The sequence below is a fragment of the Triturus cristatus genome, chromosome 7, assembly GCF_964204655.1.
Source record: "Triturus cristatus chromosome 7, aTriCri1.1, whole genome shotgun sequence".
Lineage (NCBI taxonomy): Eukaryota > Metazoa > Chordata > Amphibia > Caudata > Salamandridae > Triturus > Triturus cristatus.
In genome coordinates this window covers 122964002-122988514 of record NC_140590.1, presented here as the reverse complement: position 1 = coordinate 122988514, position 24513 = coordinate 122964002, and the positions used below count along the sequence as shown (strand labels likewise).

The window sequence follows — 24513 nt, the reverse complement described above, 5'->3', positions numbered from 1 at the left end:
TGGAGCTCGGTCGGGGGAGGCGATGGAGCCTGCGCGCAGGAGGTTCATCCGTGCTATGCGTAAATTCACTGAGCAGAAGGGATTTGGCTTCATTAGACATGGGTGCTACACGCAAAATTCACAGGGTGTTTTGAGGACGATGGGGTACATCTGTCCAGTATAATCATGGCCCTGTTCTTGCTGGATAGGGGAGAGGCCCTAGAAATAGCAGGATGTAAGTAGTAATGGGGGCCCTGGCTGCAACGGTCGCCACACCCAGGGCTGTGACGGAGTTACAGGGCGATCCAGAGGCGGAAAGGTACTCAGGGGTACCCTCTTCAGGAGCACAAAGGGTGCTGAGGCCTAAAATCCCCAGGAAGTCTTTGCGGTGGACCCTGAGGTGCGACGTCGCCCCGTCTGTCCTACGGGCGGTTGGGAACCTGTACAACCGGGGGTCGCCCCTCATAGGGAGGGGGCATGAGTAAGGAGGTGGTCCGACGGTTCACCGGAAGTGGGAGGGGCTATCCCCCCACCACAACCGCTAAGCACCGATTGGCAAGGGGCGGCTTGCCTTTGGATCACCTGTAAGATAACCCACCATGTTGGCATATTTGGTATGCTAATAAACCTGCAGCAATTTTCTCCACCAAAAAGTGGTCTTGTCTGATTATTTATGTTACCTGTATGTTGCTGCGTGAAGGCTGGTGAGTGTGGCCAATATTGACACTAAGCTAACAGCCAAGCGTCCATCCCAGCCAGCACAATTCCTAAACACCTCACTGATGAGCCCTTGAGCCTGAGCCCCACCACCAGCAAAATCACACCAGTAACCCTGACAGTGGCTCCGATAGTGATGAGCAACCAAAGGTTCATTGGCATTCCTTGCATCAGCACAGGCCCGCCTCCACGCACTTCAGTTTGATCAGCTGTTGCTTTCATGGACCGCGGGAAAGAGTTTGCATGCCTCAACCTCAGACAATCGCCAACTTGTCTCTGTGAATTTGCATTCCCATGAATCTGCGTTCCTACGAATTGGTGCACACACCTGCTTCCTTGTGATTATGTGCTGTATTGAGGAAGAAAATTATAAAAACATCAGTAAAAAAATATTTAAAAAATTGGAAACGTACATGCAGACAAATATACATCAAACATGCATATGTGCACCATTCTTTAAAATAACCTATTGCGATGTTATCAGACTAATATGGAAGCCATTCACACTATGGAATAGTAAATGCAAAGATAAACCCACTGCGTTATGTTGTTACAGGTGGAACACAAACACCTATTGCGTCTTCAATGGTGATGCAAGAATGCTTTGATTATACTCTGGTTTGCACTGTGGACAGTAACCCGGTTTCCAAACTCACCTGGAAGAAGAGTGAAAACATCCTGGGGGGATCTGTCAGCTCTTCTAATACTCTACAACTGACCCTTCACAATGTAACTTCCAGTGATGATGGTGACTACTACTGTGTGGCAACCAATAAACATGGATCTAACAGTAGCTTCATCACTGCTCATGTGGAGTGTAAGTATTAAACCTTTATAAATAACACATTGTTGAGGGTTCTACACTGTGTTTGTTGCACCACAATGATGTAGCATCATTTTATTACTGGGTATAGTGAAACTCAAACTCGACTGTTGACTCTGGACATCTCACTCTCCTTTGCTGCTTCCCTGGTCTCCCTGTTGGTCAGTTACTTTAGCAAGGGCCCTTACAAAGCTGAGCACTTGTGCAAGGTGATGACGGCTGCTGTAGGACAAGCCACACATGAGATGCCAGGCAGTCATTTGTCTGCCCAGAGTGCCCTTGTCAATCGGAGATACTGTAAGAGAATATCCTGTTCTAAAAGCAAGAAGCTTATTTTGATTCACACTTTTTAGAGGAGGTGTTAGACGATGTGGTGTAATGGCCCGAGCTGCATGTTTGAGTCTTGGCATCAGCTCAGCATACTGCGATTCGGGACAAATCATGTAACCTCCCTGTGCCTAAAAAACACCTAAAGTGAGTGTGTCCTTATGAAAATGTTAACTGGTTGCTCGTGTAAAGCGCTCCAATATTTTGGGCTCGAGTTAGCGCTATGTTAAACTCCCCCCTAAAAAACACCTCATGACGCCTGACTTACTCTGAGTCTTCTTTTTGCGTGGCTTCCTCTCTCCTCTATAACCAGCATCTCTCTTCAGGAATCTACAAACCTTACATTAGGGACCTGCCCCCGCTCTGATTTCAAGGAGCACTTGTGGAATGTCTGTGTCTTCCAGATTGCTGCCTTACCCCAATGAAGGGTTTTTGTGAAAAAGTGGATTCTTATTTGGGGTTGATGGGAGTCCACCGCATGTAAAAATTTTACTTTTCTTGTTAAGTCCAGTAAAGGTTTCTGTAATAAAAATTTGAGGTCAACTGAAGTCCCGGTGAAGCCGTTGACATTTAGCAGGAAAGCACCAAGCAAGGAAAATCAAAATTCACGCAGAAGGAGTCCCTCGCTAGCTGGATACTTTTGGCACCTTCGCCTGTCCTCATGGAAAGGGGCTGAGGTAATCACAGTGTTCAAGAAAGGTGATTGCTCACTGCCCTCGAATTATAGACCCATTAGCCTGATCGACAGTGTGCAAAAGGTCTTCACCCGATCACTTCTTATGAAAATCCAAAGTTGGATAGAAGACAACAACATTCTGACCCCTTTTCAAGCCGTGTTTAGACAGAAAGTCAGCACTGTTGATCAGGCTTTCCGCTTCCTATTACTAACTTGGAAGACAGTGACAATTTCTGAGGGAAGCTTATATGTAGCTTTTATTGATTTACGGTGTGCTTTCGACCTTATTCCCAGACACTAACGTTGGTGTGTCTTGAAGGAAATAAGTATCCCACCGAAAAGTTTATCACTGACCGTTCGCCTGCCTGAGAACAACTATGCAAGGGTACGCTGGGGTAACCAAAGTCAATTGTCAGACCAGATCAGGGTTGACAGAGGGGTACGGCAAGGGTGTGTAATGGCCCCCACTTTCTTGTCACTCTTCATCAATGGTGTTGTCCAGTTTCTCGCTGAGAGCCCAGCTGATGCGCCGACCCTGGGGGGGATAAGGTGACAACCTTACTTTTTGCAGACAACACTTTGATAGTTTCCAAGTCCCCGAGTGGCCTGCAATCCCTTCTCAAATACTTCAAGTCTTTTTGCTCACTTAGAAGTCTTGAGATAAAAACACCGCAAAGACCAAGCACTTAATGATTGACCCGCACCGGTCCTTTAAGGGGAAGCTTTTTCTAGAGGGGAAACCACTAGAGAGAGTGAGTACCTTTGATTACTTGGGGGTCACTCTCTCTGATGACCTTTCCGGGAGACATCATGTTAACAGGCAGAACCTCCAGCTAAGGCGTATCTAAGGTGCTTTGATCAAGGAGCATAAGATCTCATCAAGCAAGCCAATAGCAGCCCCCCTCTGCATTTATGATCAAAAAGCAGTGGGAGCAGTTCTTTATGGGGTGGAACTCTGGGGGTTCGGAAAACTGGATGCACTCTTAGTGACTGAAAAAACATTTCTGAGATCTCTTTGTTCTCTTCCACAGAGCACCCCCCTGCAACCGCTGACAATTGATATGGATAGATGCTCGATTGTGCAAAAAGCGCAGCTACGCCCCTTGCTCTTTTGGCTATGTTTAAAAAGCACCCGTGAGCTATAAACATATGCTGCTGCTTTGGATGAGGTCTATGCGCTGAAGAAAATTGGCTGGCTAATCAGGGTGAAATCATGGATATCCACTCTAGGGATAGAAGGCATATGGGACACCGATACGCCAAAATCTCTTCCTACCAAAGCCCAGGTTAGGAAATATTACTGGGGCTGGGTGGCGCAGTCCCTTATCTCCCATCCATCCGGGGCCTTTTGACACTTGATTACATGGAGTTCAAACTGGAAGGCGCCTTCAAGCAATATTTGGAGGGTATTACAAATGCCCAGGATAGGAAACTCTACATGCAATTCATATTTGGTTCCCTTCCAGTTAACACCTTTGTTGCCTCCTGGTGCCAGCCTTCTTCCACATATCAGCTCTGTCCTGGCTGCTCTTTTGCAGCTGAGTCCATCAGTCACATACTTTTTGCATGCCCTAGGTACCACGTTTTGAGATCTAGGTGGATAGCTCCTGTCTGCAGGCAACTAGGTACCTTCTGTCACAGCGATGCACTACATATCTTAAAATCTGATTCTACCATGCTAATGGTCTGTGCTGTGGCTAAATTTCTAGGCAAAATGTGGATCAGTAGGAGGTATGCATTGTCCATGTAACCTCTTTGTATTTTTATACTTTTTAAATGATTGAATACATGTATCTATTTATTAATCTAGTCCTGAACTAATCTTAGAACTGTACCTGCATGACGGGTCAGGCCGTTAAATCTTACGTCATAGACTTTTGCTGTTACAGTTCTTGGATGTCATTTTTAGCTGTTTTTATCGCTTTAACACTGTTTTATTATTTGCAATAGATGGTCTGTGCTGAACCAGCCTTTGGGAATTTGTAATCAACTTCGGTCTTTTGCACATTAGGCACTGGCACTTTTAAGGCCCTGATTCGACAACTGGGGGTTAGGCTGTTTCTACTAATCCTAGGTACCTGCTCTTGTATGATGGTTACCAATTTTTTATACTCAATGCACACATTCTTTTGTAGACTTTTTTTTATCCCCCAGAGTGTTAGGAAGTCTAGACTCTAAAAAGAAAAATTCACATTTCGCTACGGATTGTTATTTGAAATTTGATTGCTTTACTATGTCCATATTGTACTGTATGCATGTGATACTTTTATGGCCGCAACGGCCGAAATAACGTTTTTGACTGACTGACTGACACTTCTCATTCCTCGGTACAATTGAGAGCAGGTCCTTCCTTAGGGTTCTCCTCACTGCCCACAATAGCAGGTGCAGTTCTTTTTCGGTCTTCTATCGGTCCAAAGGTGTTCTGAAGAGGGTACGGGGGCACTTTTATGCCCAGTGCAGTCCTATGTGTGGGGGAAACTCCTGGCTACTCCCTAACCAATGTGGTCAACATTCCCAGTGGTGACCCTACGTACTTTTGCAGCCCCTCCTGTGTGTTTTACCATAAAATAACCACAGTACCCCTCTCTACCTAAAACCAATATGGCAGAAATGTTATTCCCCTGTGCAGAGCCTCGTGTGCCCACCCAGATGTGTGGCAAACCCTCCCTTGTGGTCACTTCACACCAATTCTGTGGTAGCTCCCTCTCCCAATGGGTTGGGAGACAGGCTGGCTATGAAAACAGGCACAGGTGTGAGCTATATCTGCCAGAGACAGTAGGCATGCTTCAAAAATAATAAGCCCTTCTGTATTTCTTTCAGCTCTGAGAGACACTTCAAACTTAGTTAAGGAGTCATTCAGCTCCTGGAGTGACAGTGAACATGGCAGAAATGCACCTTTAATCTTTATCAGTTCAGCACCTGGAATTGACCAAACGTAAGAGCTCAGCAAAATTCACACAGGCAATCACTGTATATAAGACATATTCATTACAATACACAGTTTCCTTCAGACGAATTTCACTTCCATTCTTTATCAATTTTCTTCTGTTTTAATTTAAAACTGTAGCCAACACATTTCACCCTCTTGGACTTCTTCAGGGCTACAAAAATACACATAAATATAACATTTATTTACAATATATTAAAAGCAATTATCCCAACACCTCAATTTCACATAAAATAATAATTTATACTTTGCAAAAACAATCAATATTAATATCTCAATTTGCACTACCTTTCATTCAAGATGTAAGATGTAAACATTATTTGTAAGTGCTTCAATTGCGAATTAGAAAACATGCTGAACCCTTTATCATCAAAATAAAACATGTTTCTCAAAATCATATTGTTAAATAAGTTGTATTCTTAATAAGACTACCAAAATCATTTACATTGCACATTATCCTTCATTCAATTAAAAATTTAAGATGTAAAGATTATTTAGAAGTGCTTCTGTTGCATGTTAGAGAACATGCTTATCCCTTTTATCACCAAAATAAAACATATTTCAAAAAATCCTATTATTACATAAGTCGTATCCTCATGTAGGACTACCTAATTCATTTCTAACCATTTGCTTGCAATATAATCCAACTCACAAGATAAAATAAGTTACTCAAAAAGTCATGGCACACAGGGATTGTTTCATGTCGAAGTGTTTATATATACTATATTTCTGAAAAATTATTTTGCAGATAACACAAAAATTGGCAAACACTATTTGGATCATTAAAAACATGTTTTGAATTTCATAGAGATGGAGCTAGGCACACACAGTATAGTCACATGATCCATGTACCTTTCAGAGAAATCCTTCTTAAATAGACATGTAAATCTCATACATCTGTCAATTGTTGAAATATTTTGTAGGGTCTAATGATGAAATCCTATAAATGATGAAAATTATAAGAAATAATATTAGTCAGCAGGATCTGTTATGTAATTATAAAACTTAAAAATCTATGGTGCAAATAAGAATACCCAAAGTAAACCAATCACAGTTCTTACCTCTAAGTTGAGAAAGGGCACTCAGAGACCTTGTGTGTGGTGATTTCTTCTACAATAATCTTTGGCTTGTGTCCAGAAATACAAAATATCAAACTTTCATTGCCGGCATCCTATTGATAGAGGACCAATAATAAAAAAAGGTTTTTTATCCGATTACCATCCCTTTCGGAATAATCTTAATTTCTTAAACTCTAATTGGAAGGAAGGAGTTATTGTGTTGTCCTGGGAAATTACCTATATTGGTTCGTATGTTTGGGAGCAACAATATTGAAATGATGGACACATAGGTAATGGATAAGAAAGCCCCCCGATTTATGAAGGAGATGAATTCTAATGAATAACATCTAAAAAAATAAAAAACAAAATCCGCATTGTGATTCAAAGTAAATTATCTAATAAAGGCCATTGAGCCTTCTGGTGCTGAACTGCTAAAGATTGATCTAAATTTGGGAGTTTTTCTCCCTTAGAAGTTGATAGGGGTTAAACTTCTGGTTCGGTGCACCCGGCTTAGGATATAAATAGTCACCCTTATTATATAGTAGGTGCGTTAATCTATTGCCCTAACACCTTTTTTGAATGTAATGTCCAGAAATGCACTTTTGTCTCAAGCAGAAAAAGGACATCTTTCTAAAAGAATAATTTTCAAAATAGTAATATATGGCTGCTGTCTTCACAGGCAGCAGTACAAAAAACAGGAACACATTCCCCCCACTGGTACAATATGTATAGGCAATAAGTCCATAAATTAAACTGTGTCCACAGACCAAGCAGAAAAAAATTTAAATTGTTTTTTTCATTTTAAATATTTATCTAAAATGATACAATACATAGTGTTATCAATGTTGTAGTGAAATCACTACTAATGTTCATTCATTACATATAAAACCAGATACATTATAGAATAAACTTTGACACAAAGAATGATATGAAAGAAACAGTGATATGCTCAACACCCAACTGCAATTGGACAAACAAACAATGTATAAAGTCAATTCGTACATATAAGAACAATAACAAGCAACACAATAATAATAACAAAAAAAATAACAAAAAATATACACAATAACCAAGACAAAAGAGCGCCGACGCGCGTTTCGGAGATCCCAAGGTTGTAATTGAGCTCCTTCCTCAGGGCGCAAATACCTTAACAGTCTTAGTAAGAATTACCAAATAATTTGTTTGAACCTGAGAAGTAATTTACATGTCGGGCTTCAAGCACAAAATACGTTGAAGGTCTGTGGAACACAAAGCCAAAATTAGAATAATATAAAATACATAAAACTGTAAAATCAAGGATGAAATCCCAAGCAATAGACAGAGGGAGCAGGAATAATCCATCACCAAAAACACTGTATGCTCTGAAGAGTAGAAAGAGTGACGTAGTGTGAAAAGCACCACCTTCATAGTTAATGCCAAAGAGTTATGAGAGAAATGACACAAAGTAAGGTAGCATACATCACCCAGTACTCGTGTAAGTTTAAAAAAGGAAGATACGACGTAGTAATAAAGCATGAAATAGACCGAAAAAAATATAGGGAATACAAGAAAGAGAACGAATCTAGAGAAGAAAGGATTCCTACTTAAAAAAGAAGAAGAATCGTCCCATCCAAACTTGTAACTCGAACGTGTAAGCGTGGCTTAAACACCTAGCATATCCATCGGAGTAGAAGATTTAGGCCGGCAGGCCAATTCTTAACTGAAGAAAACACCTGATAAATCAGTATGTGCTGGTCCGCAGATAGGGGAAATTCATCTAAGGACTAAACAATAGAGCAAAGAGTGTGAATAAAGAGAAATGAATTTAAAACCTAATTGGAATGAGCAAGTGTTTAATAGGGAAATGACCTACATCCCACAAAGATTTAACAAACAATGCAAGGGAGTTCTTATAGTAAATATTAGCCGGTAACCTAGAGTCAGAATTAATCTGTCATACCTCAGGGCTAAGCGAACTACGCACAAGTAGATGGTCCCAATTAGTAGAAATAACAAAAATAAATGTAATTAGAAAGAGCATGTGCTTAATAGGAAAATGTCCTACATCCAACACAGAGTTAACAAACAATGCAAAGGAGTTCTTATGCAAGGGAGTTCTTATAGTAAATACTAGTCGGTAAACTAGTGTCAGAATGAATCTGTCATACCTCAGGGCTGAGCGAACTACGCACAAGTAGATGGTCCCAATTAGTAGAAATAAAAGGGTAGCCTTACATTTCCTCCGGAGTATCTTAAGATCTATAGAGAGAGACCCAAGAATAAGTAAACAGGATAGGTCCGTCTAAATACAAGGAAAAGAGATAAAAAAGCGATAAACAGGCATACTGAAAACTCACCACACACAAGGCATCGAATACTAGTCATGCGTGAGTAGTAAATAAGGCAATCAGGATAGCCCAGAGTCCCTCGAGTGTCTCTATGATCTGTAAATAACCATATGTACAAATATAAATGCGCGATGTGATGTGAATACACTTCTAAAAGTAGAGAGACGATCAGCAGGCACTTCAAAGGCTTACCGCGTGTGTCCCCATATGAATGCCAAAACGAAGGTACGAAGTCCCTCAGCCGACCACTGGTAGGGAAAATGCCGAAGTTCAAAACGCACTGCTGAAATACCGTGCGGGGATAGGAGAGAAGTCACGTGATGCGTGAGAGAGAAGCCCGTGCATAGAAATAGAAAACGGACCAAATATAAAATGGAAATAGGCAGCCAAGGAGTCGGTCATATTAACAAAGTACTGAAAACAAATAATAAGCCAATAAGGAACAGAATTAAAACAAAAGTAGAAAAATAGAAAATATGCAGGTAAATAGCCAAGAATAAGATTCAGTTAGCGATGATATATGGACGAAATCAGAATATAGCAGGGGCAAGGATGGAAGCGAAAATCAGGTAATGGCATTCTCCCAAGGCTTCCCGGCTTTCGCAACCGAAGCCAAATAGGTTTGCAGGCGGGGAAGGACTCTTGATGAAGGTTTGACTATAGAGCTACCCCTAGATGCATTACGGTTCCTCGAGACACAGAAACCCTCCAGAACTTGGATGGAGGATGACGCATGATTGATAAATAATCAATCATTAACACAAGGAGTAGCTACTCTGCCCTTGTACGACGCGCAGGATAGGGAACCCCCCCTTTTTCCTGTCCCCTAGGGAGGCCTACTTTGCCCTGAAGAAAGTCCTGGACCTTTATGGCCACTAATGGACTGAAACATGTTGGCACTAGGGTCTTAGGACCATAAGACTTCCAATAAGACCCAAATTCTTTTTGTTTTACTAACCCAGACAGACCCAAAAATAAAGGGATACCGGGGATCTGTCTGAGGTATTTTAATCTTTCAGCCCCCCAGTTCATACACTTCTTTCAAGAGCTTCCAACACTGTGGTTGAGCCCACCCCGATTTTTAGGCGTCGGGGTGACCCGATGATGAAGCATGACACCACTAGGGTGTGTGAGGGTAACTAAACAAAAAGGAAGCTTTTTCCTTGCTCACCTTCAGGTGAAGAAAGAGAGATTACCCCACATAAGCTCATCACATCTTTCCCATCATAGTGCATCCATATTGACCACTGTTGGTCTGTTAGAGTAATTCAATAGTTGTTAACTGATTATAATAAGGAGGAGTTACTCTGACTCTGAATCCTCTCTACCCTCTAGGCATCGAAAAAGTTTTTTCACTAGCCTTTGATGTGAACACATGGAGTGTTAAACTGCCATGTAGACCTGGCAAGTGAAAACCTCTTGTCATGGCCAAATCTTCCTTTTTAGTACATATAAATCCCGCCTAAGGTAGTCCCTTGACAGCCCAAGGGTTAGGTGCAGTCTATTTAAAAAGTAGGACATGTACTTTTAAGTTTTACATGCCATGGATAGTTAAAAACTTGAAAGCTTTTTTTTTTTACTCATGCAAGGCCAATATCTCCCGGAGGATAATATTGGGATTACCTTATTGCATTTTATAAGTATATTTCCAAATGGGAAGATAAACCTAATTCAACTTTGGTGTCACAATATAAAATCACAATTTATGGTGAAATCGGACATCACATTGCAATTCTGAAAATGCCACTTTTAGAAAGTTAAAAGAAAAACTAGGACCTAAGTCTTAGACATAAGGTGCACTACTATTATTCATCGCGGCAGCAAAACAAAAATACTTTGCCGCACAGATTACAGAATCAAAAAATTCAGTCAAAGAACTGTTTAAGATGGTTGTTACGCTGGCCTCGCCTAAGCCAGTGCCAGTCCAACCTAGCCAGGTGCTATGTGAAGAATTGGCTAAATTCTTCCTGTCTAAGGTGGAAGCTATTTTTATGGTTTTTAGCAAAGTAAGCACTAGCAACATGGACATGATTAGCGAGATCCCTATGTCAGATGGGGCTCATTTGCCGATCTTTGACAAATTTCTGTCAGTATCTTCCCGTGACACACAAAAGATCCTTTTGGAGGCTAATTCAGGATCTCCATATGACCCCTGCCCCACTAAGGTGGCTAAACAGGCCTCGGGTCTGATAGCGGATCGTTTAACAGTAATATTTAATCTTATGTTTGAATCAGGGCTTTTCCCCAGGCAATGGAAGCTGGCATCCATCTTGCCCCTATTAAAAAAACCAAAGCTTTCTGCTAACGATCCAAACAGCTTTTGTCCAATTGCTAGACCCCCCCTACCAGCCAAACTGGTCGAGAAAATTATGAATAGACAACTTAGTCACTTCCTGGATGAGACACAAGTGCTTGATCCAACTCAATATGGCTTTAGGCTGGGGCACAGCACGGAGTCTGCACTTATTAAAGCCACGGAAGAGGTCAGGGAAGCTGTGGACCAGGGAGGTAGGGCGGCACTGATCTTGTTGGATCTGTCCGCGGCGTTTGATACGGTCCACCACACGATACTGCTGAGCCGCTTAAATTCGTGTGGTATTCGTGGAAAAGCATGGGACCTCTTAAGATCCTTTCTGGCGGACAGAAAGCAAGTTGTGGCCCTGGGGGATTTCCAGTCCAAACCTTTTATATCACCTTGTGGGGTCCCTCAGGGGTCATCTCTCAGCCCAACCCTCTTTAACATTTATGTCACTATGTGATGCAAAACATACTTTATGATTTATGTTGGAGTAAAAAGAATATACTATTCGGACAAGGAATATTTGGTTGTTTTGATTTAGTATGTATCATTTTCATCTCTAATACCATTAAGGAATTGGTAACATTGTGATTAACCAGATTTAAATTCATAGAGACCTTCGTGTCCTAAAGCAGTGCTGCACGCAGGTCAGGGTTTTACCCTGACCCTCACTCAAAGTGCTCTGGCACCTGTCATAAGCACCTTCGGTTTTGGCATCACTTCCTATGCGGATGATACACAAATTGTGGTATCTCTGACACCAGGTGGAGAGGTTGGTGCGGAAGGGCGTTTTCGGGAGTGCATGCTAACAGTGGGTAGCTGGATGGCTAAGAATTGTCTTAAATTGAACAGAGGTGTTATTGTTTGGCAATAACACTAATTTCTGGACTCCCTCCTGGTGGCCCGACTCATTGGGCTCGCTCCCAGTTCCAACCAGAAAGGTAAAAAACCTGGGCATAATACTTGATGACAGACTGACATTAGAGCTTCTAGTGAATGCGGTAATATCAAAAACTATGTATGTCATCAGAATGTTGAGGAAAGTGCTACCCTTGCTGCCCTGGGAAAGCAGGCAAACGGTGGTCAGGGCTCTAGTGATGGCCAGACTGGACTATTGTAATGGACTCTACCTAAACGCACAACAAAGAGCGTTGAATAAACTGCAGATTCTGCAGAATGTGGCAGTAAGACTGCTCACAGGCTCTTCAAGATTTTCCTCAGTCTCTATTGAGAGAAAAGCTTGACATTGAATTCCAGTCAAAAGCCGAGTATGTTTCAAGGTGGTGTCCTTGGCTTTTAAGGCTCTGCACGGCATGGGCCCAGAATTTCTAAAGCTCAGACTACAATGGTATGTCCCGGAAAGAACTTTGCGGTCTAAAGAAGCTAAGCTGGCCCGGGTGCCACGTATAAAGAAAGCCCGATGGGGGGGGCAAAAGCTTTGTCTACGGTGCAGCAAAGGCATGGAACGAGTTGCCTCTTTATCTCAGGACCATGACGGATATTTGGTCTTTTCGGAAGGAACTAAAGATGTGGCTCTTCTCTCAATGAGTAAGCACCCTCTCCACTCCTCACCGGCTCAGTAATCTCAGGGAAACTAGACAGCGCCAGGACACCTACGGGTATTTGTCGCGCTCTATAAATGTCATTAACATAACATAACATAAGAGTGTCTACCAGATTATGTCCATATTGTAAACTAATTCAGAAAATTGTACATACAAAACTTAAATCACAAGCAACATTCCAATTTATAACAATACATCAATAGGTCTGCCCCGACACGGGTGATTTTTGGTGTCTTTGTTATTATTGAAACGCAGGTGCTTCATGGGAAAACCATTCCATCAATGTTTAGATGACATTCAAATAATTCCCCCGTGGATTCTACAAGTCCCAATGCATTTCATGCATGAAAAAAAACCCTTCTTCTGGGGAATATACAAACAAATTATAATAACAATAAGCAAACATCATGTACAGCTGATCAAAACATTTCAATATAACAAATGGCCGCTATATTCTCTGAGGTGGACATGAAACTACAGAGTGTGCGAATATCCTTCAGTGAAACCAGAGAAACAGATCTACTGCAACTGATACAAGAGTGGCATTAAAGAGTAGGAGAAGCAAGAATAAAAAAGACAAAAAATGAAGAACCCAACAGTGCCCTCATCGAACGTGCTCATCCCCGTAAAATAAATCTGAGAAACAAACCCCATGCATTATACGTGTCCCTGACAGCTAACAACTATCACATTATCTCTTTGTGAGTCAACATGCAAATCCATGCATCAATAATTGCTACACCTCTATCAAGGTTCAACACCTCCACGCTATGTGATTCGGCAACCGGGGCCGACGTCATGATATTCTAATGAATACAAACTTCCGCTGGTCCTCAGCTGACTCCAAAACAGTGCGTGGTCAACCCCAAACGGTGCTCGCTCGGATGTCAAATATATCCAGTAGTCAGGGCCGGACTGGGAACCAAAACCGGCCCTGGCAAAGTGCTAGGACGAGGGGGGTTGGGGGTGCCGCCGAGCTCTTTGCCAGGGCCAGTTTTCGGCCGATTTTGTTACAGGGCTGATTTTGCAAAATCGGCCCTGTAACTAAAAAGGCCCCCCAGGGGCCCAAAACCGACCCCCACCCGTGCGGCGCACTGGGGGATTACCCGGTGCCCGCTACGGCCAGTCTGGCCCTGCCAGTAGTCCGCAAAAGTGGACAACCCCCGAGTATCAGGAGCGAATCCAACTGTAAAACAAACCGACCCATTGGTCCCCAATCGCGTTTTCATTACAAATGCAGTAACTACAGCTGACAGAGTATTGGAAAACCCAACCCAACTTACCGAATCTCTCTGTTGAATGCTGAACAAGACGCCGTAAACCAAGTCCTCAGCTGGCTCCAGAATAGAGTGTTGCTGACCCTAAGCGCTGCTCGCAAGAATCTCCACTGTACCCATTAGTAAATTCAAATATAGAGCACCCCGGATTACAGGAGCGACTCCCGCTGAAAGATGAATGGAACGACCTGTTATTTCCTATTCACGTTTGAGTTACAATCATGATGCCTTGAACTGACAACATGTGGAAAAAACCCCGCCCCACTTACTGCACCTTCGTGTTCAATACCGAGCGTGCCCGCTCTCCGGATGCTGTTTCAATACGTAATCACCTCCTCGAATTTCTCCTGGTGTAAAAAAAAGTGATGCTATCACCGCAAGTGTTACTACCTAATCTTATCTAAGTGTGCTGCCTCCAGCCACCACCTTGGGAAACTGGACACACCTCCACCAGATATAGAAATAGAAAGAGGACAGAGAACAATTTCGAGAAGCAGCCAGAAAGGCTGAACAACATGTCTGCCATTATGCATGAATCCAATGCGATGATGTATTAAAAGTTTAAACCAATGTGATTAGAGATGTACATGTGTCATATGGTAATAGAAAACATGCACTTCAAATGGATACTCTTAGTTAACATTAATGCTTAAACATTTGCAGATCACAACTTCAAATAAATTTGTGCTCACTCACAACTGTTACCATATACAAAATTGCCTGGTGAAAACACCAGGAACAACCATATCACATTGTGTCAAATATGCATAAATTCAATCAAAGAGGTTTTGTAATAGGTCTATAAGCATTTTCAGCCTATTTAAATACCGTTGAGCACCCTACTGGTGCAAGTCCTACAACGCTAGTTCCAATGTGATAAACATAAGCTGTACTCGATTTTCGACAACCACAATTCTCATATTACACTATGTATTTGAGGAAGGGAAGCACATGCCTAAAAAGTAAACCTAACATGACTAATCTAACAGTACAATAGTACACCCTGAGCAGCTGAATGCAGAATCATCGCCGCCTTACTCCTAGACTAAAGACGAGCAAATAAAGAAACGAAAAAGTAGAGGGAACTCAACGTGTAAATGACCCCTGTGTAGTCCTACTGCCCTAAAGTAAACAGCTGTAAACTGTAAATCTGAAGGTCGATGAATGTCAAAAATGCCTCATCTTACAGGAAGCAAGAGAGTTCAAGCGTATCATTCAGACCCTTGGGCATAACGGTATCAAGAAAGTGAATCCAAACACTCTCTTGTTGTGTCAAAAATGTTGACGTATCTCTATCATGTTGAATCTTAACCACTTCTAGAATAGTGAACTTGTGCTTGTGATGTAAGTTTTGTATGTAGATTGTTCTGAATTAGTTTAATATATGGACAATAATCTGGTAGACACTCTTAGAGTGAATAATAGTAGTGCACCTTATGTCTAAAACTTAGGTCCTCGTTTTTCTTTCCACGTTTTGAATCAGGTGGTGGGGTACAGCTGCCTCAGAGGGTGCACACTTCAATAATTAAATGTGTTTCTACTGTATACATTGAAACACACTTTTGTTTAACTTGAGTGGAACAAAGCTGTCTTTCTGCTTTTCACTTTTAGAAAGTTGGCATTTACTTACTTTAGCCATTTGGTGCCTGCTGTCTGTCTCGAGTAGTTGACAGTTGGGCTTTGTGAATGCCTCCTAGATAGCCACATACTGGGTGCTTAAATGTGACTTGATGGGCCATCCTAGCAGGATGGGGGGGAGGAGCTGGACACAGTCTCACTTAAACCTGAATAGGCTGCGTCCTATTTACACTCAAAGGGCACTGTAACCCCATGTTGTCAGTCTGGAGCCAGGGCAGGAAGAACAAGGACTCTGTGCACTTCAAAGGCATGCCTTTGAAGTCTCCCCCACTTGAAAGGCACAACTAGGTAAAGGTATTGAACCTCTGACACCACCATGTCAATACACCTCTCGACCTGTGAGCACTGTGCGGGTAAGAAGGACTGCTGTGCTGCTGAAATGACTGCCACTCTGACGGAGCTGCTGCCTTGCTGCCTGCTGCCCTTTTGCCTGGTGAGGAAGAACTGAACCTGGAACCCATCTTGAACCAAGGACCCCAGAGATACTCAAAGGGCTAGTCTGCTGGCCTCCTGATCTGAATCTTGTGGTAAATAATTTTCCTTTACCGGGACTGAATTTGATACAGAAACATTATAAAATAGCTCAGTAAAATGAGAGGCAGAATCCGTGATATTAGAGTTTCGGAATGGGCTTTATTCCAGTAATCGATTATAATCGGATGCTTCAAGTTCCCTCACCACGGGGGTTCAGGAAGTGAAGTACATACTTTATTGACAAGAAGTAACTTTTATAGTACATACATTATAATGAAGTGAATACAGTAGGCGTAACAATTGATAAGGACATTGACGTTTGGTCTGCGTAACCGAAAATGGGTGTAATAATGAGTAAAAAGGAACGTGATTGGTTATGATGTAATACATAGGTGGATCTATAAGATAATACTTGGCCTAAATGCGCGCGCAGCAATATGACGTGTAATTGACGTGTAACTAGGGGGTGACGGGGACTTGACATTTAGCTCTATATGTGGAGACGAGAAGTCTGGGGGGTCAAGTCAACCTAATCCCAAATCATATCTAACATCCTATGTTTAAAGAACTATGTTATCCACAAAAGAAGGACTCTCGGACAGAATCTATTCTATACTGACTGTGCGTGCATGTACAAGCGTCTAAGTGTCTACACTGAATGCGAGGGGGTAGGAATATTCCATGGTAACAGGGCTATGAATTACTTGCATGAGGACAGAGAAGCTGGGCCTTTTGCTTGGTAACTGGAAGAATGTTTACTTAAACTACTAGGCAGGAATGCATCGGCTGAGGGGGAAGCAGATAATTCGAAGGTGAAATACAGTTCTTGGCAGAGAATAGGCTGATGTCAGGCTTCGTGAGCCGCGCAGAGAATGAGACAAAGTTCATGGTCACAGATGCAGGCTCAGACTGGAGCTTTCAGAGGCAGAAGGCAAAAGGAGTTTTGATGACAGAGTCAGGGCCTACTTGCCTGGACTGTAAAATGGCATAAGTGAGCCATACAAAGCCGGTGGCCTTTCATATTTAGGAATGGAATATCCGGCCTGTTCATGGCGGATCTGACAGAGGACATGTTGACGGTGGACGCATATGTATTTGCGTCTTCATAACTGGAACTGGAGGGAACATACATGTACTTGTGACATGCACATAGAACCGTTGGGGTCCAAGATAGGGGACATAACTGACCAGAAAAATCCATATTTCCACATTCCCTCCTTGTCCCCTACTTGCCCTTCAAGAGATATCAATCTTCATCAATCCATTGATCTGTTCATATAGCATCATTTGTTCTTCTTTCTTCTTCCGTGACGAATGAAATCTTGGTGGTGGAATACACGATGTGGCACACAGACCACAGATCGCTGGTCCACATTGTAGACATAGACAGCAACTGAATAGTATGAGAAGGCCAATACCTAGGAAGGATAAAACTCTCCATCCCCAGGCTGATACCGCATTCCAAAACCAACTGGACCAAGTCCAAGTGCCTGGGTTCTGGTGTATCTGGCTTACAATCTTATGAAGGCGAGTGATGGCTTTATATACAGATGGCGAATTTTCTGGTATGAATACGCAGCAGCTTGATCCGATGACCCTACAAGCTCCGCCTCTATCAGCCAGGATGACGTCAAGGACAAGACGATTTTGAAGCACAACAATCCGCATAGCAGACTGCTCTTCTGTTAAATTGCCTAAGGCGGAAATAGTCTCATTCACTACTGCTTCAAGTGTTCTAGTTAATCTACGTATCAGCTTACTATTAGTAACGGTACCTATATAGGGAAAGATGCCTTTATTAAAATCTACATACTTGTCCCATGCCGTTTCAGTGTAATCGACAATGGGGAGATCTCTCCGCTCTCTATTGTGTACTAAATGAATATTTCTGTAATAATCAGGAGGAGCTAGGAAAACAGGTGGCAAAAGGAATGCAATGTAGCAGGTACCATCCCAATCTAGAGGTAAACGCATATATGCAGTCTGACCACATACAAAGTAGGAATGGCGAGAAGCTCTAAATGAAGATTTGCCTTGATCACTGAATTCTACTATAGTAGTGCATTTACTATGGCCCATATGTATGGAACCAACCTTTCTTACACACAATTCACCCTTCGCTGGAAATACTGACATGGTGGGTAAGACTAGTTCAATTTCGGATACGACATTTAGAATCATGAGATTAGGTGTAAAATTACCTAATCCATATACTTCATTTTCTAGATCAGTTCCTGTTCTTTTGGGGCGACCCTCCTTGTCAGGGTAGCAGACCTTGAGTAAAACTAGGTTCAGGTTTCCCCATACCCAATGATCTTGGTAAACTGCTGTGTCTGAGTCTATGGAATTGATTAAACTAAACCATGCTCCACAGGAGCCATTATGTGTAAATGGATGTGGAAAGAAAGGCAGGACTCCTTCATAATTCTGATAGGGAGGGAGTCGGCCACACACCCAACAATTGGTAGCATTACTAGTCTGATGGGAATGATGTAACATACTAATGAAAGTGTTATTGCGCAGCGCAAGTCTATAAGACAATTCATGCGGAGGTAAGTCACTAAAAGAATGTTCAGCAGCAACATTATAAACATGTCTAGAAATAGGGTAATATATGTGCAACAACATACTTGTAATAATTATTAAAAGACTCAATAAAAACAGAATTAATAATGTCACTATGCAGTGGCTACGCAGTGATTTACAATACGCCTGTCGTTTCAACATTTTCCGGGTATTTTCTCTACTCAGGTCCAAGGGATACATGTCAGAGACAATTCAACCGCTTCACCTTGGAGAGGACTTAAACAATCAAATTGCTCGACGTGTTGGGCCTAAGCTTTAGTTTGTAAAGTTCAGTTTCAGTCTTTTCAACCAAAGGAAGTTTTGAATCAGTCTGTGAGGGAGTGCGGGGCACAATGTCTATATCCGAAGATAGTCCATGAAATTTCTTGATATGACTTGAATGAATCCAGCCCTTGCGGCCCTCGATCTTCACGGCTGTTCTTGTGGTCAGCAGGACCAACTTGGGTGCTTTCCACCTGGGCTCCAGCTGAGTCTTTCGGTCGAAATTCCTCACACAGACGAGATCCCCCGGAACTACGTCATGGGGTTTCACCTCAGTGTTGTCAGGAAAGGCTGCAGCTACCTGTGAACGAGAAGATTGTAGTGCAGACATCAAGGAAGCCAAGTAATCTGTCAGCATATTACAGTCAACATCAGTTATTTTTCGTGGTATAGGCGTCCCCCACATATTTGGTGGTCTACCGAAGATCACCTCATACGGGGATAGCCCTGTTCGTGAGTGTGCTACCATTCTCATGTAAAAGAGTGCAACGGGTAACGCTACTACCCAGTCGACACCTTTTTCTCTGCATATTTTGGACATTCTGATTTTCAGTATCTGGTTATGTCTTTCTACGAGACCTGCTGCTTCGGGGTGTCGGACACAGTGGAATTTCCACTGATAACCTAACAGAAGTGAAACGTGTTTCATTAATTCGGATGAGAACGGCTGGCCGTTATCTGAGTGAACAACACGTGGTAAACCGTATCGTGGGAAGAATTCTCGAACCAACTGTTTGGCAGTAGTCGGGGCAGTGTAATCTGAAACCGGGTACGCCTCTGTCCAACGGGACAGAGCGCAGACAACTACGAGAACATATTTGAATCCTCGACATCGTTCCATCTGGATGTAATCCATCTGTAGGACTTCAAAAGGGTGATTAGGAGGATGAAATCCACCCTGTTCTACGGGAACACTTTTTCCTGGGTTAAACTGACAACAGATCATACAGGTACGGACCTTTTGTTTGGCTGCTGCTCGTAAATGTTTATTAAACCAAATGTGTTGAATGCTGTCTAGCATAGCTTTTTCTCCTAGATGTGCTGGACTATGTATTGTGTTAATTATAACTTGGACCATTGAATCAGGAAGGAACCATACAGACTTTTCCTTCATCATCCATCCTTGGTCCGTTTGAATCCCTCCTAATTCAGTCCACTTCTTTATTTCGTCTGGTGTAGCATGTGTCTGTATGTCAATCACGTCAAGAGTAGGATCTTTAACTGTCATACAATGTGTCGGTGTCGGGACTATTGTCTTTGTCATGTCGGGGGTTTGACTTTGAGCAGTCTGTTTAGCTGTTCTGTCGGCTAGATCATTGCCTTGGGAAATGATATCAGTAACCTTCGTATGAGCCTTACATTTCATAATTGATATTGCAGTGGGTAGATGTATTGCATCTAATAAGGCATGAATGAGGGGTCCGTGCTGAATGTGGGCACCGTGAGAAGTTAAATAACCTCTTTCTCGCCACAGCACGCCGAAGTCATGTACAACTCCAAATGCATAGCGTGAGTCAGTGTATATGTTGACTTTTTTATTTGTGGCTTGAATACAGGCTTGTGTCAGAGCGATAAGCTCTGCGGCTTGAGCTGACAAAGTATTTATACGATTAGTTTCAATGACTTCAGTATCTGTTGTGACTGCGTAAGCGGCTACTAACTCTCCTGTACTTGTTCTCATGCATGAACCATCTACATACAAGGTCAGGTCTGGATCGGACAATGGAACATCGATCAAGTCTTGTCTGGGTTTTGTCGTTACAGTAATAACTTCAATACAGTCATGGGCTAGTGGGTCTGTTCCGGTTACTGGTAAAAGTGTGGCAGGATTCAATGTGTTGCAGCGTCTGATTTCTATATGTGGCTGAAACAATGTAAGTTCGTATCCTGTAAGTCGCGCTATAGTCAAGTGTTGTGTTTGTGTTCTATTTACAAGAACCTCTACTGCGTGTGGAACTTGAACTGTCAATGGATGTCCTAACACTATGGCATCGCTTTGTCTGATTGCTAAAGCTGTCGCTGCTACTGATTTCAGGCATGCAGGCAAAGCCTGAGCTACGGGATCTAATGTACTAGAAAAATAAGCACATGGTTTGTGTGCTCCTGCTTGATCCTGTGTGAGTACTGACAAGGCCGTACCTTCGCGTTCTGTAACAAAGAGTGTAAACTGTTTTCTGTAACATGGCGTTGCTAAAACAGGTGCTTGACATAAAGCTTTCTTTAGGCTTTCAAAAGCTTGTGTATGTTCTTGAGTCCAAGGGAGAACAGTCGATGTGGCTGCCTCCTGTGTGGTTAACTGAATGAGTGGTTTTGCTAGAAATGCGTACTGAGGGATCCACTGCCTACAGTATGAAGTGAGGCCTATGAAAGCTCGTACCTCCTTTTGTGTCTTGGGTATAGGCATGTTAGCTATTAACTGGATGCGATCTGGTGTAAGCTGCCTTCCCTCCTTGGACAGCGAGTGTCCAAGATAAACAACTCGCTGGACACAGAATTGCAGCTTAGAAGGGGACACCTTGTGCCCCTTTTCGGCTAGAAATTGTAAAACTGTCAGTGATGCTTTTTCACATTCGGGTTCGCTTCGGGCGGTGATCAGCAGATCATCGACATATTGAAGCAGAGCAGTGTTAACTGGCATGTGGATACTGTCTAGTTCTCGTTTCAGTGCTTGGCTATAGATGCTGGGGCTTTCTGTAAATCCTTGAGGTGCGCGTGAGAATTTAAAGCTACGTCCATTTAAACTAAATCCGAACAAATATTGGCTTTCCGGATCTATTGGGACGCTGAAAAAGGCATTCTTGAGATCAATTACAGTAAAGAATGTTGCTTCGGAATCAATAGCTGTCAGTAATGATGAGATATCTGGGACCACAGGAAATTGTGGCACAATGCACTTGTTTAATTCGCGCAGATCAATAACCAATCGATATACTGGCGGAGCCTTTGGGTCTGTTCGTTTAAGAATCGGAATTATCGGTGAATTACATATATTGGAGTCTGTTTCCACAACTACTCCTTGGGCAATTAGCTCGTCAATGATTTGTAGTAAAGCCACTACAGCATCTGGTGGTAACTTGTATTGTCGCATTCGTGGTAGCACCACTCCTGCCTTTAATGTGACTCGATATGGTGTAATATTCATGCAACCAACATCAGTAGGGCCTTGTGCCCATAGACGTGTAGGTAAAGTCTGCAGTCGGGGATCCATGTCTCTAGACACATAGTGACCTTTAAAATCACGTAAAAACAACCTTACACCTTCCGGAGAACAACATATTATGGCTCCTAGAGCTTTCAAGGTTTTAATTCCTAACAGGTTTTCTGGACATGATTTAGTAAGCAATAAATCTGTAGTTCGGGTCAGAGGTCCTATCGTAAGTGGCAGAGGTTGTGATACTTCATTAACAATAGGTTTTCCTGAAAAACCAAGGGAAATATTCTGAGAGCCTGAGAGGGGTGCCCCTGGAACTTCACTACGTTTTATAGTTGTTCGACTTGCCCCTGTATCGAGTAAAAATGTTCTATCTTGACCTAATAATTCACTATGTACATAAGGTCCTTCTTGATCTACAGGAATCTCGATAAGGGGTAAGTCAACTTCCCTCTCTAGGCTAGTTCATGCGTAACGCTGATACTCAGGATATTCATACTGTGCGGTCTGATACATTTGTCGTGTTGTTGTCTGTGTGGCAGCAGCAGGCAACGGTGGTGCAGCTGGCACAAACTGTATTGGCTGTTGTGCGGCTGGCATGGCCTGGGCATGCTGCATAGCTCCTTGTTCATTCTGATCTTGTCTGAGTGGCCGTGATCTTTCTTGTGTTTTACCTATGGTGATATTATGTTTTAAAACTGGACAGTCGTGTACGTAATGACCTGGCTTTTTACAATAATTGCATGTCCCTTTTACAGGTCCTGCTGAATCGGAATGGGTCATACCCTTTTTATGTCCTTCGGCCGGAACTGTCTGGGAAACTAGCATTTTCATTTTCGTGTCTTTCATGCGTCTGTGTTCATGTTCTTGTTCTTCTCTAATTCTATTGTGATGGTACTGTAGCATTTGTAACATTTGTGATGGAGTGTTACCTTGCCAGGTACTCTCGAATTTTAATACTCTATTCTTTACTGGGGGCAGGGCATTTTCCACTAACTTTGTTACAAACAGATGTGGGTATGATTCGCTACTTGCTTTTATGCCACTATTTATACCAAAACATTTTTCAAATCGGGCATAGTAATCACTAGTGTCTTCATCTTGCTTCTGCTTACAGGCTGAAATTGTACCCCAATCTTCCTTTTTCGTAGTCAATAGACGTGGCAGTACCTGTACTAGTAAACCTGGTAATGCTTTAGTTTTATCCCCAAGTCCTGCTCCTGCAGTTCGGGCCTTTTCTTCCGCTTCTAACACTGACCATTCTATCTTTTGGTCACCTACCTCCCACTCTTTTTCCTTGAGTTTCTCATAAATGCCAGCAGGCATCAACACCTTTAATATTGTCATAATGTCGGGATAGGTATACTCTCCCATGAGTAACATGTCTTTAATTTCTCGGTGAAAACCCGCTGGATCTTTGTCATGACTGGGTACCACTTTCTTCATTTGTAACAATTCTATTTTTGATATGGGCGTATATACAAATACGCGCCTAAACTCGTTGTCCTCGTCTTTTATTGGGTGCACTTCTCGTAAGGGATTCTGTCTGTCCATGTGATACGTGGTTCTTTCCTTGACGGGCAATGAAACATGCTCTGAGCATACAAAAAGAATATACTGCTTTCTTGATTCTAGAATTTCTTTAATTAATTTAGTACCTGGACCTCTCCATTTATTCATAAGCAATTCAGTCAATATGTCAGGTAAGGGACCAGGGTCCGAATGCTGACTCCGATATAGTATAATGAGTTGTTGAATCATATAGATCCCAGCTAACCTCTGTTCATCTGGGGTGAGATTCAAAAATGTGCGTACTACTGTATCATCACTATATTTTCCGGGACTGTCCACCCAATGGACAGCTGCCCTGGCCAAATCTTGTTCGTCCATAGAATCGAGAAAATGATAACCCCTTCGTTCTCGGAGTAGCTTGTCGGCGGTTTGGAACGAATGCTCGTTAGACCTTGTATTAATTATAGGTATTTGGAAATTCCTGTTATTATCTGGACATATCGGACGTATCGAGTCAGTATGACATCTAGTCTGATTCCTATTACAAGGTCTTCCTCTACCTACATAGGCTATGGTGTCCGACTGTCCTGCGGGCAGTCCTGACCCTTCTTCCTCGCTTTGTTCGAACTCGTCTGCCTCTAATCTCTCTTCGTGTAGGCGTTCTATTTCTTTACGGATCTTTCGGCACATGGCTATTATACAATTTTGCTTATCGTGTCTCCCTTCTGATATATTCTGGCTCCATTTTGTAAGGATTTTCATTGCTTCCGGGTCTACCCCCGGTCGATCTACATTTCTGATCACACAGTTTATGAGGAAACGTAACAGTTCCCCCTGTATCTCTACTTTCTGGTATTCCATAGCTCTGTTAATACATTCTGGATCTCGCCCTGTTT

At 42.5% G+C, this 24513-nt stretch overlaps 1 protein-coding gene across 7 annotated transcripts in view; it reads left to right on the top strand.

Moving 5' to 3' along the window:
* LOC146809005 (sialic acid-binding Ig-like lectin 13) overlaps nt 1-24513 on the top strand; it is a 550981-nt gene that overhangs the window by 418558 nt on the left and 107910 nt on the right. For 5 of the 7 annotated variants that reach the window (XM_085615789.1, XM_085615786.1, XM_085615787.1 and 2 more), the window contains one exon: nt 1253-1513. The exons of the other annotated variants lie outside the window; for them this stretch is intronic. In XM_085615789.1, the coding sequence (XP_085471915.1) occupies nt 1253-1513 (261 nt within the window). The remainder of the gene's footprint in view (nt 1-1252; nt 1514-24513) is intronic. 7 annotated transcript variants of the gene reach the window in all.